Below are 26,613 nucleotides of genomic sequence, written 5' to 3'. Positions count from 1 at the left end.
GAACACAGACGCTTGTGCATGTCACCGGTTCTTGTGTATCATGCACGTACGTTTGAGCTTCCATGTTTACCATATGTAATACTCTAGATGTGTGTTGTTGATCATTTAGATGTAAATACATGCCTAAATTACATGTGTTCTTCATATAAAGCGACCGTATCTCTTTACCAAGACTGCTCGATTCATATGGATTCGTTTTATGACCTTGTTGGATCTTCTAAGTTTTGGTTATCTGGACTTTCAATGGAGGGACAGAAACCTCTCAAGATTCATTATAATTATCTGAATTTGTGTTTTGAAGATAAACCAAAATATTAAGGGTTTGGAATGAGATGAATGGAATGAGATAGTTTTTTTTAGGATGCTTAAATCCTAAAAAAAAATATATAATAATTTAAAAATGAATATACAGTAGGGTTAGTCTATCTATAGTACTTAGTATATCAATTTTATATAAAAAGTTATGAAGTCTCTGTAAATAATTATGCATAATTAAAAAGTCTATGGCATGTCCCTATTTAAATGGGTGAATGTGCGTTTGTGGGTAACGTGTCTGATTAGAGTGTGTTCGTGTTGACACAGCATGGAGAGCGGCTATCAGAGATGTCCTACTGAGAGGCGGGCTGTGCAGGTCTAAATACACACACACACACACACACATATGAATACTGGACCTACTGTAGTTTGGATCCACACACACCTCTCCCTATCATCTGTTTCTTTCACCCACTTGCTTTGAAACACACACACACACACACACACTGCTGGCTCTGTGCTCTGTCTCCTCCTGTTTGCCTACTCAGCTGACTTCCTGCTCAGCTGACGCCCCGTTAATGTGAGAGTTTGTGTGTGCGTGAATCTCTCAATACGGTCTCTGTTGCCAAGCAACAGTGTATCGCTCGTTAAATCTATGAAGAAGGTTTTGTATTTTAGGGTCTGGGTATAAGAGAATAGTTTTTATTAATGCAAATAGTTTCTATTTATTAAAGGTTGGGGAGTTTCCTGGATAATTAAAGCTCTTTTGATGAGCACAGTGTGTCCGAATGAATGTTTGATATTTAACAAAATACATTTTAGTTTACTGTAATGTTAAATATTGTCATATGAACCAGCCAGTCAGTAACTACACTGATTTAACTCTCAGTTCTGTCAGGACCACTATCGTCAAAGATGATTGACAAGTAGTATACTTTGGATTGGCTGTATGGTTCTGCTCTGGGCGAGAACTCCCTGCGCATCCATGCAGCCTAGCATGTGTATGAGCAGGGAGAGCAGTATTGCAGATATCATTAATGTTCAATAATTTAATGTACAGCAATTCAAGAAAAATAAGTCTTGATTCGTAGAGGAATATCAGAAGGTCAAGTCCTGTCTGGATGAGAGGTGGAGCTGGGGATGGAGGAGGGTAATAAGCTCCTGAGCAAAGCAATAAAGCTGCTGATAATACTGAATGGACCTTTTATATAGGGATGCTGTGATAGGCGTCGTATTCCTATAGGTAGACGTGGATCAGCTGAGAGTCAGCTGATGCGAGCTTGACTGATGTGACCTGCCAGAGTCTTTTTTGCAACATAATGCAGTTGTAAGTTGTGATTTTGATTCACTAGAAGGAACCAACTCATTTTGGAAGAAGCCAGCAAACCGATCAAACACATTTTCACTCACACTGACCTCTTCTTCAGGATAAATTGAAATGTCCAGTTCATTTCGGTTAATCAGTACGTTCAGATGGTACATTTCAAATAACCGTCAAATTAGATTAGTAATTCAGTAAAATAGATTCAGTAATTCTGTAAAATAGATTCAGTAATTCATTCGAGCCCCTGCACAGAAATCACTTTACCGTACATATGTTTGAGCCAAATAAATGCTGCAGTTTGTCTCTTTATTTTAACTCTATTATCTCCTTGATTTGAACATATCGAACATAAGAAATGATTGGTTCATAAGATTGATTATTTTACATCAACATTTGGGTTTGATGATAACCCAGTCTTGGGGTAGATCTTTCAGAAAGTCTGCTGCTGCTTTTTTATTTTTTATTTGAGTGATATAATAAAAGTTTGTGCATGTGTTTCTTTCTCCACAGGGAAGGCTGATAATTTTCACTACACCAAACAGGGCAGGAACCCAGTGATAGATGGAATAGATGATGCCAAGGAGATGTCGACCACAAGGAACGCCTTCACACTGCTAGGTCAGACTGAAAGTTCAATAATTTCTCATGTTGTTAAGATGTGATAGAGGAAGTAAATCGCAGATTATGAGTGAGTGAGTGATTGAGTGAATCAATTAATGAACGAGGCTTTTATATAGAGCTTTACTATGTACCACTGTACACCAAAAGCGCTATACTGTCATTTTTTTATTAGGATCTGCATGTGCCCCCTCAGATTTTTGAGCCAATGGATTTTGATTGTGACTTCTACAATACTTTTTTTTAAAAATTATTATTATTGCCCCCAAGGTGTCACCTTTTTGTGAGTTTTTGTGTGTCGGTGGTTGGGGGATTCTGTCCAAAAATTTTCAGAACATTAATTTGACAACGCAACACTGAATAGTTTTTAATAAAGAGTTAATAATGTATGTTCTTGCATTGGTTCATATATCAAAAGTAAGTAATATTTCAGTGAAAACTTAAGTTTAGTTTTATGATAAACCGTAATAGTTATTTTTACTTGGGGTTGGGGTTTTTTCTGTCAAAACGCTGTTTTCCATACATGAAATTGCAGAGTCGAGATCAGTTGCAGTTTAGCTTGTTTCAAAATAAAATTGATTTTATATCAGGATTTGAACCCAGCCACTATGCATACTATAATAATATACCACTTGACTCTCATGACTCAGAATCTTTGAAAACTAGGTGCATGACGCCCCTGATAGCGGACTGGGCAGTCCCAGAATGCATTGTGGTGCAAGCTCAGAGAAACGTGGGTTATAAACAAGTAAATGTTTTTCATTCAGTGTCAAAAGTATCAATACAATTGTTCTTTTTTAAATTGACTAGCCAATTATTAATTTTTCAAATTCTTATTATAGCGTTGTATTAGCTTAGCAACATTAACTCCAAGCACTGTTGGATTCAATCTAGACATGAAATGTTTTTGTTTTCCTATTGTTCATTTGTTGATGTCTCTCTTCAGGTGTAAATGAGTCCTATCAGATGGGATTGTTTCGGATTCTGGCTTCGATTTTGCACCTGGGGAACGTGGAAGTGAAAGACAGAGACTCGGACAGCAGTATCATTCCAGTGAGTTTCATGTTGACTTTTAAGTGGCATTTTGGACCAATGTGATTTCACTGTGGGCAGGACTATCTATATATGGCGAAAATAGAAACCAAATAACACTGTGGAATGCATTTTATGTCAGAAACTTTGTTTAGCGCTTTTCACAATGCACATTGTTTCAAAGCAGCTTTACAGAAAATCATGCTGTTAATGTTTATAAGATCTTAACATCTTCATGCATTATAGTCCCATTTAGCATATTAGAGCTGGAAGATAATATAGTTACATTTTGCAACAAAATAAAAAAAAATCAGGCAGTTGAAATTTTATATATAGTATACTGTATATCCTTTTATATGTCAGTGTATGTATATACTATATATATATATATATATATATATATATATATATATACACACATACAGCTACTGTATATGTATGTATACTGTAGAGCTGTGCGATAATACAGTTTACGTTTTTTGCAACAATATCATAGAGATATGGTTAAATGATTGAATCCATTTAAGATTTTACAATTTATGGTGTTTTTACACATACAGGGTCATTTTTAACCAAATACCCCAGAGTTCTTACTGTACTAATTTGGGTCCCACTTTATATAATGTGTCTTTAATCATTCGATGCAATGCACTTGTTGTGTAAAACACAAACATGAAATATATATTTATGTTTATATTTATATATATGTTCTCAAACATGAATATATATATTTATAAAATGTAATTACACTGTTGATCCTTTCCTTACCCCTTAAACCACCTTTAAACCCAACCATACCATCTAACCTGTTCCTAACCTTACCCGTATCCCACCTCAATAGCAGCAAAAGTGTTTTGCAATACAATATGAACATAATAAGTACATTGTAAAAAAATATATCTATTTTTTTTAAGTACATAGTGGTTAAAGACACGTCATATAAAGTGTGACCTAAATTTGTTTCATTGTGAAGTAATGATGTAATTTTCTCTCTTGTTTTCCGTCCAGCCAAATAATGGTCACCTGAGTGTGTTTTGTGAATTGATGGGCGTGACGTATCAAGACATGTCTCATTGGCTGTGTCATAAGAAGCTGAAGACGGCAACTGAGACGTACATAAAGCCCGTCCCCAAACTACAGGCCATAAATGCCCGCGATGCCCTCGCTAAACATATCTACGCCAAACTCTTCAACTGGATCGTGGACCATGTGAACAAATCGCTACATTCTACGGTCAAGCAGCACTCGTTCATCGGAGTCCTGGACATTTACGGGTGTGTGTTCATACAGCCACACACACATTTGAGAACAGACCACACTGGTTCAGTTTACAGAAGTCAATTGTGACGTTTTGTTTTATTCTTCCAGGTTTGAGACTTTTGAAATCAACAGTTTTGAACAGTTCTGTATTAATTATGCCAATGAGAAACTACAGCAACAGTTCAACATGGTGAGACCTCTGACACACTTCACATGACACCAGTTCATGTTTGATGATTATTCTGTTAATTTATTGTGATGTATCTCCTGTTGTCCTCCTGTCTTCTCGTGTGCAGCATGTGTTTAAGTTGGAGCAGGAGGAGTACATGAAAGAGCAGATCCCCTGGACTCTCATTGATTTCTATGATAATCAGCCGTGTATCAACCTCATTGAGGCCAAGATGGGCGTCCTGGACCTGCTGGACGAAGAGTGCAAGGTACAGTTTCACAGTCTTATTGTAAATTAAGATGTTGATGTACTTCATGTTTTACTGTGATTGGCTGTATTAAAAAAAAAAACTTTTGGCTTTGTGAATTAAAATATCTGAAAAAAGTTTCAAAATATCCATACGCAAATCCAAGATGATACGTAAATATGTGCCAATCTTCAAAACAAATATTTGCAAATTCAAAAAATTAATAATTCAATTTAACAAAATTGTTGTTTAACTACGTGTTTTTAATGTAGAATGTTACACGATTTTAATAGATGCGTATTTGTGACACATTTATGATTTTTTGGGATTCAATACAAATTAAGCTTCATCAACAGCATCTGTTGACCACAGAAAACATTTTTGACTTGAAGAGAGCAAAAATTGTAGTTACACTAAGTCACTTACTGTACTATGAGGTTTATGGGGCAACGCAATATACATTAAAACACACTCAGTTTTGAAAGTTGGAATATATGAGACTAGTGTCATAAAATCACTTATTAACTCTGCCTTTGCAAGGTTAAACCTAATATTTCTGCCGTAACCATGTAATACCAGCAAACCAAGGTAAACATTTCTAGTAACTATGCAGTTAATTCTCATACTGTATTTTCAGAAAGTTTTGGATGTGTGAAATGTGTCACTAATAAAAAACAATAATAAATAATTTGATGACAAGGCTTATATTGATCTATTAAGATGTTGCTTACACATATATTTACCTTGTAAATATATTTTTTGCTATTTTATTAAAAAGTTTTCACATGTAAATCAACAACAATTACAAATTTCTAACTATTTCAAGTGCAATCTTTCTTTGTAAAAAGTATACATTTTATCATACGTATTTCAAAGTTAAGGATTCATTCGTTTGAATATTGGAACAAACACTATAAAAACATCTTAGTTGATAATTCAATATACTTTATTTTTGACAAAATATCCCATACTATATATTTAACATATGAGCAGAAATTGGCGAACAAAAGCTTATTTGATGTGACCGTAGTCTTTTTTACAGTCAAAACGTTATAATCTATCCAAAACTAATCAACGAAATATTGTTTAAACATTCATATTTCGTCTGCATTTCGCGATTATAGCAAATCACTTAAGAATAAAGAACTTACTATTCCACCTCAGCTGGATCCGTTTCTCCTCGAAGTGAAACTAACCGGCACAGTATTATTCCTCAGTGTCGTAAAGTGCATGAGTCTGATTAAACTTGATGTGTTTTATCCAGCTGATGTGGGCGTTGACACGTCAGTTTATTTGCGTTTGAATAGCGTGCGCTCTCCGTGGGCGTGGTCACATTAGCACTTAATGAGCTATAATGAGCTGAAATGAGAACAACTGACATTTCTCTATTTTCATACAGATTACATAAACTGAGAATGTTTGTTTTTTATATAAATTACTTCATTTAAAAGAAGAGAATTCAGGCTTCATGCCTGTATGCCTGCGTGACTGAGTATTCACTGAGTTACAGTTCATTTTCGGACACGTTTCAGAATGGACTTCACATTGAGAGAGATGGCATCATGTTTATTTTTCTTTATTTGGCAAAAAGCACAACACTTTGTTTTTATTGTGAGTATACACAAAAAAATAATAGACACTTAACAGGATCGAATGATGTATAACACTTATATGTAAGATCAAAATCAACAGAGTGTTTTGAGTCTCTTTTGCACTGATAAGAAAAAAAGCGAGCTGGCCGCCGACCCCAGGGGGTTAATTAAACAGTAATATTGTGAAATATTATTACAATTTAAAATATCTGTTCAAATGTAATTTATTCCTGGGATGGCAAACCTGAATATTCAGCAACCTTTACTCCAGTCTTCAGTGTCACAGAAATCTGCTGATTTGGTGCTCAAGAAACATTTCTTATTATTATCAATATTCAAAACAGTCGTGCTGTTTAATGGTTTTTGTGGAAGCCAGATTGCCTTTCTTGTCTTTTTTTTTATACTAACCCTAAACCTTTAAACGGTAGTGTCCATCACTGTAAAAACAAAACAAACAACAAAACTGTGTTGTGTGATTGGAATCCTGTTTGAGACTACAGTTCTTACTTCATATACTGTACAGCCTCTTTTTTTCTCTCTTTCTCTTAGATGCCGAAGGGTTCAGATGACTCCTGGGCTCAGAAACTGTATAACACTCATTTGAAGACGTGTTCACTTTTTGAAAAGCCACGGATGTCCAATAAAGCTTTCATTATTCAGCACTTTGCAGACAAGGTGCGCACGCACACTTCACACTCAGGCTGGTTCAGCATTTCTGATAAACTGTTTCATTTTATACATAAATACAGTGTCTGACCACAGATACATTGTATTTCTGTTCCAAAAACACTTACTGAGCTGCCTCACACATACTGCATCTGAACAGTGCATGCTCATTTCACCATATTAAAAGCATTCACTGCTGGCATAAGCCGCGTGCCACTGCGTTCCAGAAACGTCCGAGACGTGACTGAGCTCTGTCTGGTGTTGAGCCTTTTTGAATGAAAAGATGACACAATCTTGTATGTAGCAATATACAATAATGAAGCAAATTATCATGTTTTGTCAGGATTCACACATAATAACAGGCTGACAAACATTTTAGTTAGCATTTAGTTAATAATTACCATTTTGGATGTGCATACAATCCACCTCAAATAAAATAGATTTCACGTTTAAAGTCAACATGAAACAGACGTTTCGATAGTCTTTTCCCCATTCTGATGTATATCGGAGTGAAACGGCTTCTCCAACAAGAAAAAATAAGAGCGGGACTTGATTTTGTCCATCGGGAATTGATTGGATCATTGGCTGTCATGTGAGTGACAGGTTGTCCCGCCCTCGTCCCAGTAAACACCTTATCAGAGAAGAGATGATGCTGCAAGAGGGAAGTTATTTTGATTAAAATTTATAAGGGGACATAAAAAATAATGAGGTGCACGGATAAATAATTTATAACAATGCAATATTTGCATAATGCAATTCAAGATTCCATACAAATAAGAATGGTCAATTTTGATTTCATGATGACTTTGTTTGTAATAACTCTTGTCAAACAGGCCACAGATGAATTGTATGTGAAACAGGTCTGTCATTTTAAGACATTGTAAGTACACTTCTGATATAAAGGAAGTTCTAAACAATAGACACTAATACATATGAATAGATAGTTCTAAATAAATCTTAAAGGTTCTCTAAGCGATGTCGGGTGACGTCACTTCTTGTTGACGTTTAAAGTATTGTCAAACAAAACGGAGGCTAGCTAGACCCTCCCTCCTCCTCATCCGCGCACTAACCCCCCAAACCCCGCCCCCAAGTCCTTCTTGTCGGTGATTGGCTGGAAATGTTTGTCATGTTTCGTGGAGCGGGTTAGCTCAGTTTGTTTTTGTTGCTGTTTGTGGAGCCTGGTCTGTCTACAGAGATCGCGTTTCTTTACAGTGTGTTCAGGGGACAGGCAGCCAGCGGTTAGTGAGGAGATGTTTGCTGTATGTGACAAAAAATGTTTTGGCCTAAAAAACGCGTGACATCGCTTAGAGCACCTTTAATAGAGTAGCATTCTGTTAGCTTGGAAACATGCTAATGCCAAAATAACTGAGTCAAGTCTCCTGTGTGCTTTACGTAAGGGTGCTCATACGTCTTCACGTGAGCTTATGAGGCTGTGGATCCATTTTTAGAAATGGTGTATGATATCTGTGAGGAAACTCTCATGGAGAAAGGAGGGTGGATATCATAAGCCACATTTAGAGTGTGTGATAGACATTCAATACACACAGTCAAATTAGGGTTTGAGCAGTAGCTTTCGCAAACATCCTCAAGGTTAAATCAGGCTCCACTTAATTCTCTAATCAGCATTACTAATATAAATGACTCTCTAAATTATATACATTTAATAGAATACGTAATATAACATGTAATGTATATCCAGTTTTTAAAAAAGTGTTCTGTGAAGTTACTCTTTTGTAGCTTTCGTAGACTTAAAACGGCTTCACACTGTACGATTTTGGCCACGATTTGGCCGTCTGAGACAAATTGTGTGAATCCTAAAAGAGTCCTCAGATCCTAGGCCAAAATCTGAAGTCTTTGATCATTAGTTTGACTTGTTCACCGACTGCAGATTAATGACTGTTGCGATCACATTTTACCAGAAGATTGGACGCACAGTCCTGTAGTGTGACTTCTACGACAACTGTCAAATCAAAAACCAATCGGAGCGCCAAACCTGATTATGCAATTATTGGGACAACAATAAACCACCACTTGCTCCACACACATCGTCTCCCCCCCCCCCCCCCCAGTTTTCATTCAAAAAGAAGCCATGAGCAAAATTAACACTGGAGATTGTCTTTGTTTGCTAGCCACCATTTATATCCCTCTTGTAAACGCAGCTCACGTCACTTAACGTGTCACAGATTGTTGATGTACAACTCCGGACGAGTCTTCTTGCATGCGTCCATTTTTTAAAGCGTGTTGACTGCCGTACAGTCTGACATTAATGACAGGTGAGATCATACAGTGTGACATGGCTTACAGCGAGGATGATGTTCGTACAGTCTGACAAGCAACAGTCGTAAAGTACTATTATAAATCCTGCAGTATAAACCCGGGTTTAATGGACCTCTTAGTTATAATCAGTGCTGGGTAGATTGCTTACATATTGTAGTCCGTTACTGAATACAAATTACATAATGAAAACTGTAGTTAGTAGCGTAATCTAATATATTGTATTTTATGTAATCTGACTACTTTTTGATTACTTTTAAATTACGTTTGACCTTACTTTAAACCTTAGTCTTTATCACGTAGATTTTAATCTGACAATCTTGTACTGTAGTGATATAAAAATACAAAGGAAAAAAACTGTGTGTGTTGTAGTGCATTAAACATTACCTTATGTCAGGGTTTTCTAAACTGGGGGTTGTGAAGGAACTGCCGGGGGGTTGTACTGTAAGTAAAACACAAAAAAAATTAAATCTTTTATTTGTTATGATGTGTAGCTTCTGTTTTGTGTAATTCCACAAAACAATTTAAAAGATAAAGGAGGATTAGTGAGAATCAATAAATTGTGAAATATTTACTGCTATTTTGTGAAAATGACGTAATCATGTAATCAAAAGAAACGTAACTAGTCCGATTATTAGTATTTTAAAACATAATATAATCTAATTACAAGTATATTTTTGGAATCGATTGGTTAAGATTGCTTAATCAGGTAGCATGAAGTTATTTATTTATAGTATTTATTACAGTTGGCATGAAATAGAAATTAATATGGTCTTTTCTTCCATATTGTGATATAGAACTAAGTGAAATGGCTTCACGAATGAGAAAATGTAGGGCGGGACATGATGTTGTCTATCAGGAATTGACCCTTTTCACATTTCCGGGTTTCTCAGAAGCGGAAGTCGTCATAGTAGAGTAAACTTCTATAGCGGTGAATGAGAAACTACATTAAATATATATTTTTTATGTTGCCATTTGCTCAAATAGCAAAAGAAAAACGCCACAACAGTGTTTGCACAACTTTCAAAAAGAGGAAAAAAATAGAGAGAGATTTATAACGGCAGTCAATTTGACGGTCACTCCCACAGCTGCTGTATTAGAAACACAATTTTTTTGTAATTGGATGCAAAGGTAATATAATACAAATTATACTGAAATATATATATTTTTTTAAAAATGGAAACAAAAAACTGACCATTAGAACACAATCACAATCTGTGAAAAGGGTTCATTAATTAGATGGTTAGAAACTTTTTGTCTGCTAAAATTAGGGCTGGGTATCAATTCAGATGTTCAAATTTGATTCGATTTCGATTCACAAGCTCACAGGTCGATTCGATTTCGATTTTCGATTCTCGATTCGACTATAATGAATATAGATGTAATACAAATCTCAGTCTAAATATCAGTTATCATTTTTTAGACAATTTTTTATTACATTGATCTCTTACATGATTTTTTATTACATGTAATTTTTTGAAAATGACAAAAATTACAATGGGGTAATTTTTTTGTTAAGAGTTTATGCAACACATGGAAGCTTGATTTCAATCTTTGAATTAAATTGAAAAAAGTAGCACAAATAAATACAATTGAATAGGCCTACAGACACAAATAAAGAGACATAAAAAGAAAAGTTTTTGGGTAGGTCAGAAATACTACAGAAACTGAATAAAGTAATCCAATGTAAAATAACACTGGATAGTCTTTTAGTCCTGCTGACTGAATTAAATACATAGCTGCTAGGCTATTAATTCTGATTCCTTACAATTAATGCTATATTATGTTGTTTTGACGACAAAATTAATGACATACACATATGGCTGCGTTCACTTTAACGACTAGTGCACGGATCCATTACTGTTTCATTATACTGTCTGTCACACGCGTTTTATGCTTATTTAAGACATAACCGACTGTCTTTACGAGGTTACTCACCAAGACCAGAGTTTTGACATCATTTTGCGTGTTTTTAACTGTTAAAGCGATATAATCCACGAAAAAGAACTTTTGTTACTGGCGAGCTGTTTGTGAGGCGGATTTAGGCTTTATGTGCACGCAATGAAAAACATGCGCAAGTGCGCGAGCACAGGATAGTTTAAAATTGCTTGAATGTTTAAACTGGTAAAACTTAAAAAAAGACGTGAAAATGATAAACGTTAGTTACGATGCAATGCTGGCCCGATTGTGCAAGTGAATCATGTCCCGACTCCTAAACACGAGTGTGTATTGACGCCTGCAGCGCTTGACGCTTGCCTTGTGCAGAGAAGAAGACGCAGCACCGCGAGCCCTGAATATGGAAAAAATCGATTCGTAAATCGATTCGTGGCCGTTGAGAATCGATTTTGAATCGACCACATTTAATTAATCGAAAAATCGATTTTTTTGCCCACCCCTAGCTAAAATAAAAATTGATAAAAACTGTATAGACATTTTTAAAAAATTACTAAAAATGACCAAAATGTTGGTCAAAACATTTTGTGAATAAAAACAGTAAATACATATATAAAAATAAAAACATTCAATATATATATATATATATAATAAATAATTTAATAGCATCACAGGTATAATAAAATAACGCTGTGAAACCTTATTATACAGCGTTACAAAAATCTTTCAATCTAAAGACATCAAAAAGTCGAACATTTTCAATTTGTAATTATACATTTGTGAAGAAAGAAAAAAAAACAGAAACTGTTCAGAGACTCATTCATGGATTTTCTTTCCTATGATAACCTCCCCTGTCTCTCTGTATCTGTCAGGTGGAGTATCAGTGTGATGGTTTTCTGGAGAAGAATAAAGATACAGTAAATGAGGAGCAGATACATGTTCTGAAGGCCAGTAAGGTGAGTGAAAACCTGTTCTCTGTATCTCTGAAAGAGTGCTTTTTAAATGACTACATCAGAAGGCCTTCTATTTGCTTATAAATAAGGGGTGTAATGTTTAGGTGAAAATGGCCAGGAAGTGTTAAATTGTCCCTGTAATGTACCCGTTCATTAACCAGAAACTGGGAGGTTTTAGTTAATTGAATGCCTGTATAGTGAGACAAAACCACCCTTAAAGCCAGTGTTAGCTGTTGCCAGGCTCTTTTCATCCAAGATTTTCGACCTTAAATGAAGCTTAAAGTGTGAGAAGGTCAATGGCACGGTGCCATCTGCTGGTAAAGGAGCATTAGTGCAGTCCGTTGGCACAGTTCCAACATACTGTATGTACACAGCTGAGGGAGTATATGTTCATATTTCTAGCGGTTTGGATCCTTACATATCCTTGTTCCGTCTTAGTTCACCATGTTACGGTATCTTGAGTCACAGTATCTAAAGAACAGCTGTTTCTAAGCTCTAAAAGAGCCTGTGCATGACTCAGCAGCTCTGACTGCTCTTTAATGACACCGGTTCAGACAGAACGCTACTGCATACCTGCTCGTGTTATGAAGTCAACCCTCACCCGTCAGTTGTGCCTTCATGGCCTGGGGTGTGTTCTATGGATTTTTCAGGAAGGTATTCCAACATACTTGGTAATCGAGACACAGGCCGTGGTACGACATTTAGAATGATATTTCGTTGTCAAGCCAACATTATTAAAGACCAGATAACTTTGAACAAACATTCTATTAACGTTACTGGAAGAACTTTGGCTAACGTTCTGGCAATCCTCTTTTTAAATTAATGAACCAAAGTTTTGAGAACGTTCCCTGTTAGCTGGGACGGCATTTATCAATAATATATCAAATAATACCAGGGTATTCTTATTGTGCTATGTTTTTTAGTGAACTAGCCACAAAAGCTTCTGTGCTTTTATCGACCTGACCTAACTGCTAAAATATTGTAGGGCTTCCCACAGTCAAAGAAATAAGGAATTATGTTTTCAGGCTTAGAAAAGTCATGGAAATGTATAACATTTTGAAAAATCATGGACAAGTCTCGGTAGTTATTATACTGACTAAGTGAACTTTTAAGTGCCCTTTGATTCTGTAAAATCATATCATTTTCATCTGTATCTGGGGGTTTCTGAATGCTGTCTAACACTTTTTCTCCTCAGCGTGAGGCAGTAAATGTGTGCGGTAAGAGCAAACACATGCCGTACTAATCCAAACTGCCTGGGAAAAATATTAATGCTCAACTGAATTTGATTGACAGAATTATTCTTTAAGTCAAGTATTATTTAAAATTAACAATTCATATCAGTAATAGGCTCGGGCTCTCTGGTGCTTTTCCAGATCAGTCTGTTAGCGGATAATCCAAATCCTTCACTTCACATGTTACACAGGTCATCTGTTTTTGCCATATTCATTTTGCTTCACATTCATATCATTGATCATCTGTTCATAATATCATGTGTGTGTTTGCTTACTTCATCTAGGTACACATATATATTTTCTTATAAATTAGAAATAAAGCCAGACATCAGCTAAAAGTCCTAAAAACTTCTGAATATTTTCAATCATTCTCCATTCATTGTGCCATTCATCATTTGAATGGATTTGTTTGTCAAGACGAAATTTGACATTGGTTCTAGGGCTTGATGCTTATTTTTTTCACAAAGAGATATTAGGGCTGTCAAAAATAGATTCAGTGATTAAAGTACACAATTGTCCTTAACTAATGCACAAAATAAACTTAGTGGGGGAAAATGAACTCACAGCTCTCATTCAAACATAGAGAGCTGATATTGACAGAGACCGAATCATCACTACTATGTATTACTACTCTATATACAACACACTATATTTAATGCACAGCTAATTTAATTTATGTGAAGATTTTTTTAAGTTCACCTAAAGTTGTTATATTTTTAAATCTGAATATAGTTACATTTTATCCCTATAGAAACTGACAAAAAAAAATCTATTTACAGTAATAGAGACATCCGTTGCAGTATCGGTATCAGTGTTACTAGCCTTCATTCATATAAAGATGCCATTAAACAAATGTTTAAAATATACCGTCTTTATGTTGTTTCTACAATAGTTTGGATATTCAATGTGAAAATCTGTATTACAATATAACCATACATTACAGATTTTAATGTTAGGTGTGATTAATTGTGATTACAGATTTTTTTATTATTAATTAGTTAGATTTTTAAATCAATTGACAGCACTAATAGATGTATATTATCTGAAGTGAGTCCAAACCTGTTTGATTCTTTGTACGTGGATCACGAAAGGAGAAATTTAGAATGATATTTGATATTTCGTTGTCAAGCCAACATAATATTATTCAGAGCTGGTGTCTGAGCTGCTTTACTGTTCAAGCTAGTACATTATATACATCTGTCCGATGTATCTGTATTTTCTGCATTTAGTAATTCTGTTTCTTATTTTCTCATCGTGTCATGTTGTCTATGTGTTGTTTGTGAACATGACTACCTGTACCCCTGCAGAAGGTAAAATTTAGCATACATGCTGTCTCTTTAGCTCTCTATCTCTCTAATATCACTGCTGTCTAGTAGATACAAAAATTAAGATTGGATAGTTTGGATGTGTGTGCGTATGAGAGATGCGTGCACGCGTGTGTGTGTGTGTGTGTGTATCAGCATGTTCAGTCTGCTGCTTTCTGCTGTGCAGGGCACAATCTCAATACTGCATTGATTCTGTCGAAAAATAAAACCTCTTCAGCTCTAGAGCCTCCAAACACCATCCAAACAAACTCAACTGCCCAGACAGAATGAAACATCTGTTTAGTTGAAATGTTTTGACATCAGCTGGACTGTTTATCCTTTTCAGTACATTTTTGACGCTCTTAAAAGGACAGTTCACCCAGAAATTAAGATTTAGTCATTATTCACTCACTTTCAGTTTATAGTGACCAGCTCAAAAATATCAGTGGTCGATGTGATCCTTAAACTTTATATGAGCTTTATCTGAGAAACAGATTTTAGTCATTATTCTCTAAAGTGTTTTTTTGCACAATTTTTTTTGTGAGACTTTGATGGCATGTCGCCGCAGAAGAAATGTTTGTTCATTTTAAAGTAGGCTTGTTGCGATAGTCTGTGTTACGCGGTGTTCAGCTTTCCCACCGCTTGATTTTCTTTATTGTAATAAAATCATTTAGTTCATTTAGAGAACAGATACTACAATTAAAAACTGAACGCGTCTGCCGAACGAGAGTCGCAGTGCACAGATCCGCAGGAGAAGTCAGATTGAATTTATCACGTGATGGGAGAGGCGAGCTGAAAGACAAGACAATGGCGGAAGATTTGGTTTCAAAACGAAATGTAAAAGCACCTATTTGTCAATATTTTGGATTTAAACCCAATGCCAGTGGTGGACGAAGTACACATACCATGTACTTGAGTAAAAGTAAAGATACTCAAGGTAAAATATTACTCAAGTAAAAGTAGAAGTGCTGCCTTTAAACATTCACTTGAGTAAAAGTACAAAAGTATTTGCCTTCAAATTTGACGCTCTAGAGCGTCAAGATGCACTCCCCTTACAAATCTATTAATAACTTCGGAATGGATCAAGGTATTAACTTACTTTTTTTTTTATTAAAAAGCTGACATTCGTCTGCGTAAAAGGACCCTGACTTTGTTGACTTCCGCGAATGAAAAGCCTTCCGTATTTGAGTGCAAATCTATAGCATTTTACCGCAAAACGGAGAAATTGTACTTAATCCTATCTATTGTTATAAAGATCTGTTGTGGGTGTGTGTGTGTGAACCAATGACAGATCTGTGTGTGAACCAATGACAGACCTGTGTGTGAACCAATGACAGACCTGTGTGTGAACCAATCACAGACCAAAAACAAAAAATGACGTTTTCAGGAACGTAAAAAGGGGAGGGGTTTGGAATCAATCCCACGTGGGATTCGCAACGGTCTTTGAACACAACACATTTGGAGATACACGTATTTGTACTAGATTCTTTTCAAAGAAAACATGGCCAAACGGATTCACTGCCGAGCAAGCTGCTGAAATGATTTTTGCCGAGAGCGATGAGAGTCGGATCTGATCCAGATCGATTTGATTCGGATGAAGATGATCAAGTTCTGGACGGAATCGATCCATTTGAGGAGTAAGTAATGAATGCAATATTGCTGATAATGTCTTTTCTAATATATATTGTATCAGTTTTTTTAGCAAAATTATTTTAGCTTTTCAGAAATAACGGAGCAGTAGGCTAATCAAATAATGTGCGCCATCAAGTAATGTGCGCGTTTTGGCCGCATGTAACTTAGCTGCTAGCAGCTAGTCCCTCTTCATTTGCAAGCTATTTCGTTTACTTTGCTTGTCTATTTTATTGTAATGTTTTTTTAGGGAAATTTTATTGTAGCTTTTCAGAAATAATCCTTATTCTAAGGCCTGTACTATTTGTCTACATAGGAGGGTGTTTGGAAGACATTGTATACTCGGTGCGTAATGATGAACGCTCCTGTAATAATAGTTAGATTATTGTAGTTAGAAGTTCTATGACTTGGATGGAAAAATACACGCATGATGATGAATAGCTAATCTTTATTTACCACATTGTGTGTTTTAGAACAGCCGATTGCATCATTGCGCAACCCAGGACTCTGAACGCGCCCGCGCCCAGGATGGACTGATGTGCAAATGCAGTGCACAGTGACATCTAGAGGTTGTTTTTGGATGTGTTTGGTAAATTGAGACAATATTCAATTCAAAATTAATATTTGTGTTCCCTTTACATTTTCTTATAATTGCTGTGTTTTTCAAAACAAAACAAAAAGTATGGTGACTACAGTCACAAAAATGTAAATAGTTCATTTGTTTCTTTATATTTTTTCACCCATTTTTTTTTATTTTTTTTTCTAAAGCCTTTGACGAATCAATATTTGTTGTAAAATCCCTTAGTCATCTATGGTTTAATATTTTTCTATAATAAAAACAAAAAAATTGAACTTTTGTTTTTGTATTTCTTGGTGATATATCACAGCAGAAGACATACAAGTGTCTTAAGAAGTGTATTGTAAATGCATCCACATTGTAGCTGAGAGTCTATAGAATCCAGAAATATGACTCTCTTCACTCTGCTATGAAAATTGACCATTCCAGAAGCCAAAATATCAACATAGTGCTAGGCGGGCATAAACCCCCTCAGGGTTTGAAGGGTTAAGTATCCAAGTACTTTGATTTTTTTATGGCTATAAAGTCCTATTATAATTTTTCACAAGACTCTTGCTTAACTCAGTCTAAGTGAAGACTAATGTCACTCTTGGCACACCAATCTATTAATGAAATGACATTAATTAGTCTGATATATATTTATATATATATATATATATATATATATATATATATTTCAATTGTATTAATTTTTTGTGTGTTTAATTTTGGAGGGAAGGGGACTGTTCCCATAAGGTATAAAACATTTACAGTATTTACTGTATATATTTTTCTCCAGCGCCTATGGTCATAATTATTAACATCTTAATGTTATGATACATTCACATAAACCTGCACAACGCCATTAAATATATATATATATATACACACACACACGCGCGCGCACACATATACACACACACACACACACACACATACATATATATATATTTATATATATATATATATATATATATATATATATACATATTCTATATTCTATGTTATGGGAGCAGCCAATTTCCCTCCAAAATTAAACACAAAAACGTATTAATGCAGTGTTTCTGCTAGGCTACTCCCCAGAAAAAAAAGCTATTATATGCAAGTCATTTTAGTGGCAACGTAAGCAATGTACATTATGCGTCAATACTTACCGATAATTGCTGCAATAATAGCTGCTGCTCTCTGTCCCGCTTAAAATCATTGTCAACGCGATTTGTTTGGAACTATTGAGAGCTACACGAATAACGTGACCGCGCGGCGGTGAGATCCGCCAAGCCAAGTTCAAAACAAAGCGCGCGCGCTGTACTGTGATTGGTGGCTCGTTTGACCAGTTACGTTTTTATCCACTCATAAATAAAAAGGAACGACTGATTTTGAAAATGTAGTTGAGTAAAAAGTAAGATATTTGACTTTGAAATGTAGTGGAGTTAAAGTAAAAGTCTCCCAAAATGTAAATACTTGAGTAAAGTACAGATACGCAAAAAAGCTACTTAAGTACAGTAACGAATTACATTTACTTCGTTACTGTCCACCACTGCCCAATGCTAATAGGGAACCTGCAAACATTAATGAGGCAATCTGTAAACGTTGTCTGAAGAAGGTGGCAGCATCTGGAGGGAACACTTCTAATTTGCACACTTTTTTCGTCCTATTCGTTTTAAGTTTGTCATTGTACTGTTTTGTTGTTGTGGTTTTCATTAATAATGGTAATGAACACACTATTCAAGCAATTGTCGCTCCAGATTTGCCTCTACTTTGAAAGCAAAAGTAAAACGCGCACGGCCACACGGACATTCATAAGCGATTTAAAAAACAAGGTGGAAAAGAGGGAAAAACTCCAACTCTTCAATCTGGTCTACATTGAGAGCTCAATTAAGAGCTTTCCAGTGACCTAAAACTCTTTGTGTTTAAAGTGGACTCAAACCTCTTTTTTTTTAGTTGTGATAGTGGAAGCCAAACAATTTGAATATAATAATCGTGATAATATATACAGTATATCCACAGCCTTTTCATTTGATTGACAGATGCTTTGCCAAAGCAATGGCTCAAATCACTACATTAGAGATCTTTTATGTTATGAAAAGTGCAAAAATATTTTGGGCTCATTATGAAATTGTGGCAGGCCGCCACGATCAAGGTAATTTAATGGAAAGAAAAAAAAAACATACAGGTTTAGATACAATAATACATAATGACGGAGTTTTCATTTTTGGGTGAACTACGCTTTTTAAAATGCAACAGCCAAAGGAATCCATATGTTCTATACATAGACACTTTTTTTTTTTTTTTTTTTAAACAGACAGAACATTAGAACACAAAGCTGGAGTTTGTTTGTTTGCTGTGTGGGGACTTGATGTTTAAATTGTTGGTCCCACAATAACTTTTATTTTGCTTAGGCTGCACGCTGCTTAGTACCAGCACTAGTGTCCCTCAGAACGCAAACTCTTAGCGATCAATGTAAATGAGACCCTAGGGACATTATCTGAGTACATGGCCCCTTCTGTTCATTAATATCCCACTGTATAACGGTTTGCTTGTCTTGACATGCATAATTGTTAATGTTGCTTTGCTGGATTAAAAAAAGTGATACTTTGAGTGTACAGATTTAGTTCAGTGGACAAAGGCTACGACACACTGCTAAGTATTGGAAGTGACGAATGCTCAAGTGTCTCAAGCCTGTACAAAAACATCAATGCTAACCATTTAACACAGTTCAGTTAAGAAATTCAGTTGTAACTCCCTAAAGTTTTCAGGAGTGAATTCTCTTTTAGAAAATGGATAGTTCCCATCCTTGATTATGATTGGTTGAGTCACATTCGAAACAGTCGTAAAATATTCCTGTTGATATCATTACATCAGTATCACTGCTGTTGTGCATTTATTTTATGAAACCTTGCCAGGAAAATGTATCAACCATTTTATAAAAGCAATGAGTTTCGTGAAGCCATGGTTTACAGTGATCTTTAAAACAGCTAAACATGGGTTTTAGGCACTCTGCTCTTCGTTGTACCTAACAACTCCTCTTAGATATTCTGAAATCACTGTAAACTACAGCTTTTTGGAGCTTCTTCCTTTAAAAGAATGATTCACTTCCATAAATAAGTAAACCATGGACAGAACCGGATTAAGCACTCAGAAGAGGAGTGACAACTGACTTTATCTGTAGCTGAGTCCATATACAAATTAATTCAAAGTCCCCCTGTGGTGAAAATCAAGTTTTTAATGTAGTTTATATGTCTATGTGGTGTTTTTAATATGCTTTAAGACAAACCATGTGCAAATTCATAAGTCAACACCATTGCTGAGTATTTTCTCCTTAAAACCGCAGTGAACCAAAGACACAGTCTCAAAAACGCGGTTTGAAATCGCTGGTGTTTCTGACGTCACAAACTAGCTTGTAACCAATCACGTCAATATGTGATCATCAACGAGTAGATCTCTGAGCTGGTGCGAGTGAGTGGAGGCGGGGCTAATTTGCATATTTATAGAACCGCATATACTAAATTAGGGTGTAGAGTTACATTCAAGCTATTTTAAGGCACGACACAAAAAATTTCAAGGAAAAAACATTTTAATGTCATTTTGGTGATCAAAGATGAGTTTTAAGGGATACAATTATTGACTACGGGGGACTTTAAATTAAAAAATGTAAGAGCTAATTACAGTTTTTTAATAAGATCTTCGCTTAATTTCCATGTCCAAAAGTCCGTTTGACTAATGATGGTACAGTATCTGACCACTCTCTGCCCCACATGGCTTGGATGTTAAGTCTGTCTTGGCTGTAATTCCCAGTTTGACCTGCTGGTGGAGCTGTTCCATGATGAGGAGAAAGCAACGAGTCCAACCGGTGCTGCTCCTACCACTGGAGGACGCACTCGCCTCAGTGTCAAACCAGTCAAGAGCAAAGCTGGCCAATCTAGCAAAGAACACAAGAAGACAGTCGGACTGCAGGTAGAAGCCTACTCGTATTTGTACTTTTATTGAATATCTACGTACATGAATTGTATTTTTGTGTTATACTGTATAAATAAACAGTGACAGTGAATGAGATTAAAAATACTGCAAGTTAATGTTAGAATTTGAATGAATGTTTACTTTTCTCTCTCTCTCTGTAGTTCCGTAACTCTCTGCATCTGCTGATGGAGACGCTCAATGCGACTACGCCGCATTACGTTCGCTGCATCAAACCCAACGATTTCAAATTTGCCTTCACGTCAGTTTTTCATCAGCTCTCTCTCTCTCTCTCTGTGTATACACATACTGTGATCATAAGTTGAGATTCTCTGATCTTTCGGAATAGATTGTCAGCTTTTTAATATGTAGATTCAAGTGGTGTTCACTACAACTAAGTGCAAAAAAAAGGGTGGAAGTCATTAACATTGGCATGTAGCTTAGCTTTCTTATAACTAATTTAATAATAATGCACAAATAAATGTGATATTTAAAGTTGGTAAAACCATTAATTATTGAGAAAAAAGATGTCGATCAAGAATTGCCCACTAAAGGGCCTCAGCAAACTTGCAAGTGGGCCTCAGGATGACATAAAAGTATTTAAATTAATAATGTATTATTAATGCATTAAAATAATCTAACTTTAATCTAAATTACAGTGCTACAGATGAACACATAAAATCAAAATGTAAACTTAAAATGTATTTTAATTTTCCCTCAATAACAGTTGTTTTAATACAGAACATAATCACAAAATGAAATCATTGTTAAATAAAAAAAAAAATAATCCTAAGGAAAACAATAGGGCCTTCGCCTTTTCAAGGCTTGGGCCCTAATAATGATGTTAAATGAACCAACAGCAAACATAATAAAGGTAGGGTAGGCAATTTTCGGAGAGGCTAGCAATAGCAAGCTTGCTTTGAAAGCATACGATCCCACTCCCTTCAAAGCGTCTCCAAAGCCACGCCTCCTTCAAAACACATGAACGCACACAGCAGGGAGAAAACAAAAGCATCACGAGAGATGGCATTAAACTTCCTCATGTCTCAAAGCACAAAACATTGCAATTATAATGAACATAAACAACTTAAAAGAGCTCTTACCTGTACCACCTAGATTACATGGGTTCTAGATTACATGGGTTCTAGATTAGGATGCTTTCTGCACACGCAAGATCTCTCGCTCGCTTTCCCTCACTGCGCGCGCTACGCGGTTTGGAGCACAGTCTCTGTCTCGCATGCGCGCTCGTCTCGCATGCGCATTAATGTCATAGTTAACTCGCGATTAATCTTAATTAATCGCACATTTTTATCTATTCTAAATGTCTCTTGATTTCTTTTAGTCCCATTATGTTTTCTCATTTTAATGCTCTTATCAACATGGAAAAGTGGATCGGCTTGCTTTGTGCAAATGTTTTTTATTGAAAACAACATTGGCATAATATAGGCTACAGTGTTCAATTTCACACTAACATTCTCACTTGGAGCAAATAATCTCTCAATGTAACACTGCGTCAATAAAAGGGTGAAAGAAATACTGACGAGGTCCTGATATTGACGATATATGGGCGGATAATTCGCATCAGCTGTGTGTGTGCTTGGCCATCAAGTGGTATTTCTGACTGAACGTCCTGCGATGATGATAGCTCAGTTCACAACGACAAAACACGCAGATCACTTTTAAAAAGTTGCCAAATGGTCCCATTGACAAGACCAAAGTAAACTTTCCATTCAGAATCTTATTGGCATCCATTTCGGCGTCTCTCGCTACGTTAACCTACTATTTGGCCGGCTCGCAAGCCTAAACAAGTGTGTGCGGCCTGTTGTTTTGTTTCCGGTCTAGCTAGATTCGCTTGCGCTTTGGTCGCGCATGCCGCGTCCTGTTGCAAAGGCATGTGAAAAAAACGACAAAGTTTGCTAGGCCAAAAAGGCCGTTAATCGCGCGATAAAAAAATGTAACGCCGTTAAAATGGGTTTGCGTTAACGCCGTTAATAACGCGTTTAACTGACAGCCCTAATTTAAATACATTTAGACAACATAACTTAGTGATTGCTATCAGGATGTGAAAAAGACTTTTAACCAGCATAACAAAAAATGTTTCTAGAATAAATCGCCTACCCTGCCTTTGTCACAATCACAGCAAGTACCGGAAATATCTTAACGAATTTGAAGAGGTTTTTTTTTTATATTTTCTTGTACCTAGAATCAGATTGTTTTTCTCAGAATCGAGAGATGCATAAAGATTCCCAAACCTACAAAATTTCCCTAAGCCTTGTCCGGCATCTTATATGAAGAAATGTTACCTATATTAAAGCTGCAGCATGTCATTTATGTGCTAACTGCAGTGCTTCAAAGAACTGCAAAAGGTAGCATAATTTCACTACATATCAGGAGTGTGCCAACCATGCCCCAAAAAGCTGTTTAGGTTGGCAGCTCACTAGTTTAGACAATGTGTAGGCCTAATATTATTTCTTCATGAGATATCATTCTAAATATCGTTTTGAACTGTGTTTATATCAGTAGATTTAGCAGAAGTGATGGTGATTCTAGGCTGATATCTGATTTCTGTCATTACCAGGTTTGACCCCAAGAGGGCAGTGCAGCAACTGCGTGCATGTGGAGTTTTGGAAACAATACGCATCTCCGCAGCTGGTTTCCCATCTAGGTACAGTGAAGATCTATACATTACCATACTGAACTCCCTTTTGTCAAACACTTCCTGACTGTATATTTGTGTTTGCACGACTACTTTTGTTTGTCAGATGGACGTATCAAGAGTTCTTTAGCAGGTATCGTGTCCTGATGATACAAAAAGATGTTTTGACGGACAGGAAGATGACCTGTAAGAACGTTCTGGAGAAACTTGTGCAGGTACAAGAAGAGGACACTTCAGCTTATAAAACTATATTTATACTCTGTGTGGTACTCTTTTGACCTGATTAAAAAAACACTTAAAACCATAGCAACAATGCCCTGAAAAACACCCAGAATTGGCAATACTCACATTTTCTACAGAAAATGTAGTTGAAGATAAAGTTTAACATTAATGAAAAGTCTATTAATTCTCTCTCCCATTTTTTTTTTGTCCTCTCAATAGGATCCAGATAAGTACCAGTTTGGCAAGACCAAGATTTTTTTCCGGGCGGGGCAGGTTGCGTACCTGGAGAAACTGCGTGCAGATAAGTTGCGTGCTGCCTGCATCCGCATCCAGAAGACCATCCGCTGCTGGCTGGCGCGCAAGAAGTACCTGCGCATGAAACATGCTGCCACAACCATCCAGAGATACGTCCGTGGACACCAGGCCCGCTGGTGAGGGGGAGGGGACTCATCTTATAGTGGGCGGAGCCAGACTAAATTTATGAAAAGCAGAATCATACAAAATAAGATGACCCGGAGCTTCTAGAACGCAACAGTGCCCGTTCACTTTGACTGTGGAGATGGTTCCGGAATTATAAGCTATGAGTTAACAGCTATGAACCAAACGAAAATGACAACATTATAAACTCTGATTTGAAGACAAATCTTCAATTATTATTTTAGTTATTTTAGTTATTTCAGTTATTTTTTAAAGACAAAGGCACAAGACTGTGTACTTTAATGAGGGAAAGCGCCAAATCGTATCACATAATTGTAGTTGAATCGCATTCATCATAATTAAAATGAAGTATAAAACTATTGATTTAAAGATGTTGATTAAATATATATATATATATTACATTTATTGCAAAATATGCATACATTTACAATTAGCGTAGAGAGACATTCACGGTGCATCATGGTAGTGGGCGTTCGCTGCAGAGATCTTTTGGTGCAGTTTTCTCACCAAGACTCTGATTGGTGGAATTTTCTTTAGAATCATGGGTAATGTAGTTTTTCACCAGAAATTCCTGTCTTAAACACCAATTTTTGAAAAAATAGGTTCAAATAATGCGAACTGATGAATTCAACAAAAGCATATACCATTAATTAACAACGTTGGAGCTCACAGTATATCTGTCTTTAAGGGTTTAAAAGTCATTGTTAAAATATGAGTGGAATTCTTACTTCTGGGAACCCAACTATTGCACTCTAAACTTTTTTTTTTTTTTTTTGTACTTAAGTGGGGAGGTTTGCATGTGTTAACCTCTACGTTGTTCTTCCTGACCCACAGTCTTGCAAAATTCCTGCGTCGCACACGTGCTGCAATCATCATTCAGAAGTACCAGCGCATGTATGTCCAGAGAACATGTTACAAACGCAAGCAGGCTGCTGCTCTGGCCATGCAGTGCATCCTCAGGGCCTACATGGCCAGACAACTGTACAAAGCGGTGAGGAGGAAACCACACATTCTAATACCCTTTTACACAATCTCACATATACAAGCCTCACAAACACACTGCTAACGATACACTCCTAACTCTTCTATTGTCAATATTGCACTTTTATTTACATGCACCTTTGGTTTTATACTTGCATGCATCAGGGTAACATATGATGTTGGCAGGGTGGTTTATAATTAACACATTAGAAACCAGTGAATTATTTCAGGCATTGGACACATGACCTGTGAAAGCGGCTAACTACACCCCTAGGGAACTGAATGGGGTTAAAAGTGATGTGGATTAAACGAAAAAAGGTGGAAGTAATATAAATAAATTAGCCAATTTAATTTCAATTAAACTACTTTTTTATATAAAGAAAGAAGTGTGCTTTTACTCTGCAAGGATGCATTAATTTGAACTTATTATTCATCATAGAGTCCTGAAAAAAGTTTCCACAAAAATATTAAGCAGCTCAACCATTTTAAACATTGATAATAATAAGAAATGTTTCTTGAGCAGTGAATCAGCATATTAGAATAATTTCTAAAGGATCATGTGACTCTGACGACGTAATGATGCTGATCCGACCATCATAGGAATGAATTCAATTGTAAAAATATTTCGCAATATTGTAGTTTTCCTTTTTTATGTAAATGCATGATAAATAAATGCAATACATTTTTAATAAATGCAGCCTTTAATAAATGCAAAAATATTAATTAATACCAAACATTTGTGAACGGTAATTTATGTAAAATCTCAATTTTAGTTTACAATATTCATTTTTTCCCAATGTTTTAATTTCCACTTTCAAATATTTGATATAAATTCTCTTTTTATGAAAGAAACTGTATTTTTTTATCTCCAAAGCATTTGCAGCTTATAATAACAAACAGAGTTAACAACTAATATATGAAATTAAAGTTAAATATCAATAATAAGATTAAAAATAAAATAAAATATGTAGATACTTTTTGCACCCAGGTGTAATCTGTAACAGCAGAAAAACGAGAATAAACCACAATGTGTTTTGAAATATTGAGAGATTATTTTGAATGATGAGTAATTGGCCGCCAAGAGTATAACACCGTTACATTTTGTGTGTTTGGTTCCACTCTAGACTATTTGAAAAGAGCACCTTCCAGTAACAAAAAAATAAATAAATAATTGAACTAAGAAAGTAGCAATTTTGTTTCACCATGAGGTCTTTTCGACGAATTATTTTGCTTCAACCTAGTGTTTTGCTGGCTTACTTGTCTCTGGTGAAAGTTTTTGAAGCCTCTGGAAGAGGATGAAGTAGCACAGTGTTGTGATGACCTCATGTCTCTTAGCCAGTGTGTTTGGTCATGTGATC

At 35.9% G+C, this 26,613-nt stretch overlaps 1 protein-coding gene across 5 annotated transcripts in view; it reads left to right on the top strand.

The window, feature by feature from the left end:
- The window catches only part of myo5aa (myosin VAa), a 102,066-nt gene that overhangs the window by 44,213 nt on the left and 31,240 nt on the right, over window positions 1–26,613 (top strand). For all 5 annotated transcript variants that reach the window (XM_056256707.1, XM_056256706.1, XM_056256705.1 and 2 more), the window contains exons 8-20: window positions 2,090–2,197; window positions 3,144–3,250; window positions 4,238–4,503; window positions 4,598–4,679; window positions 4,786–4,926; window positions 7,047–7,172; window positions 12,203–12,286; window positions 20,800–20,958; window positions 21,123–21,220; window positions 23,537–23,623; window positions 23,721–23,829; window positions 24,056–24,267; window positions 25,109–25,265. In XM_056256707.1, coding sequence (XP_056112682.1) covers window positions 2,090–2,197; window positions 3,144–3,250; window positions 4,238–4,503; window positions 4,598–4,679; window positions 4,786–4,926; window positions 7,047–7,172; window positions 12,203–12,286; window positions 20,800–20,958; window positions 21,123–21,220; window positions 23,537–23,623; window positions 23,721–23,829; window positions 24,056–24,267; window positions 25,109–25,265 — 1,736 coding nt within the window. The remainder of the gene's footprint in view (window positions 1–2,089; window positions 2,198–3,143; window positions 3,251–4,237; window positions 4,504–4,597; window positions 4,680–4,785; window positions 4,927–7,046; window positions 7,173–12,202; window positions 12,287–20,799; window positions 20,959–21,122; window positions 21,221–23,536; window positions 23,624–23,720; window positions 23,830–24,055; window positions 24,268–25,108; window positions 25,266–26,613) is intronic.

This window comes from Rhinichthys klamathensis, unplaced genomic scaffold (assembly GCF_029890125.1).
Source record: "Rhinichthys klamathensis goyatoka isolate OS25496 unplaced genomic scaffold, OSU_Roscu_1.1 h1tg000131l_1, whole genome shotgun sequence".
NCBI classification, from domain to species: domain Eukaryota; kingdom Metazoa; phylum Chordata; class Actinopteri; order Cypriniformes; family Leuciscidae; genus Rhinichthys; species Rhinichthys klamathensis.
This window is presented reverse-complemented; position numbering and strand designations above follow the sequence as displayed.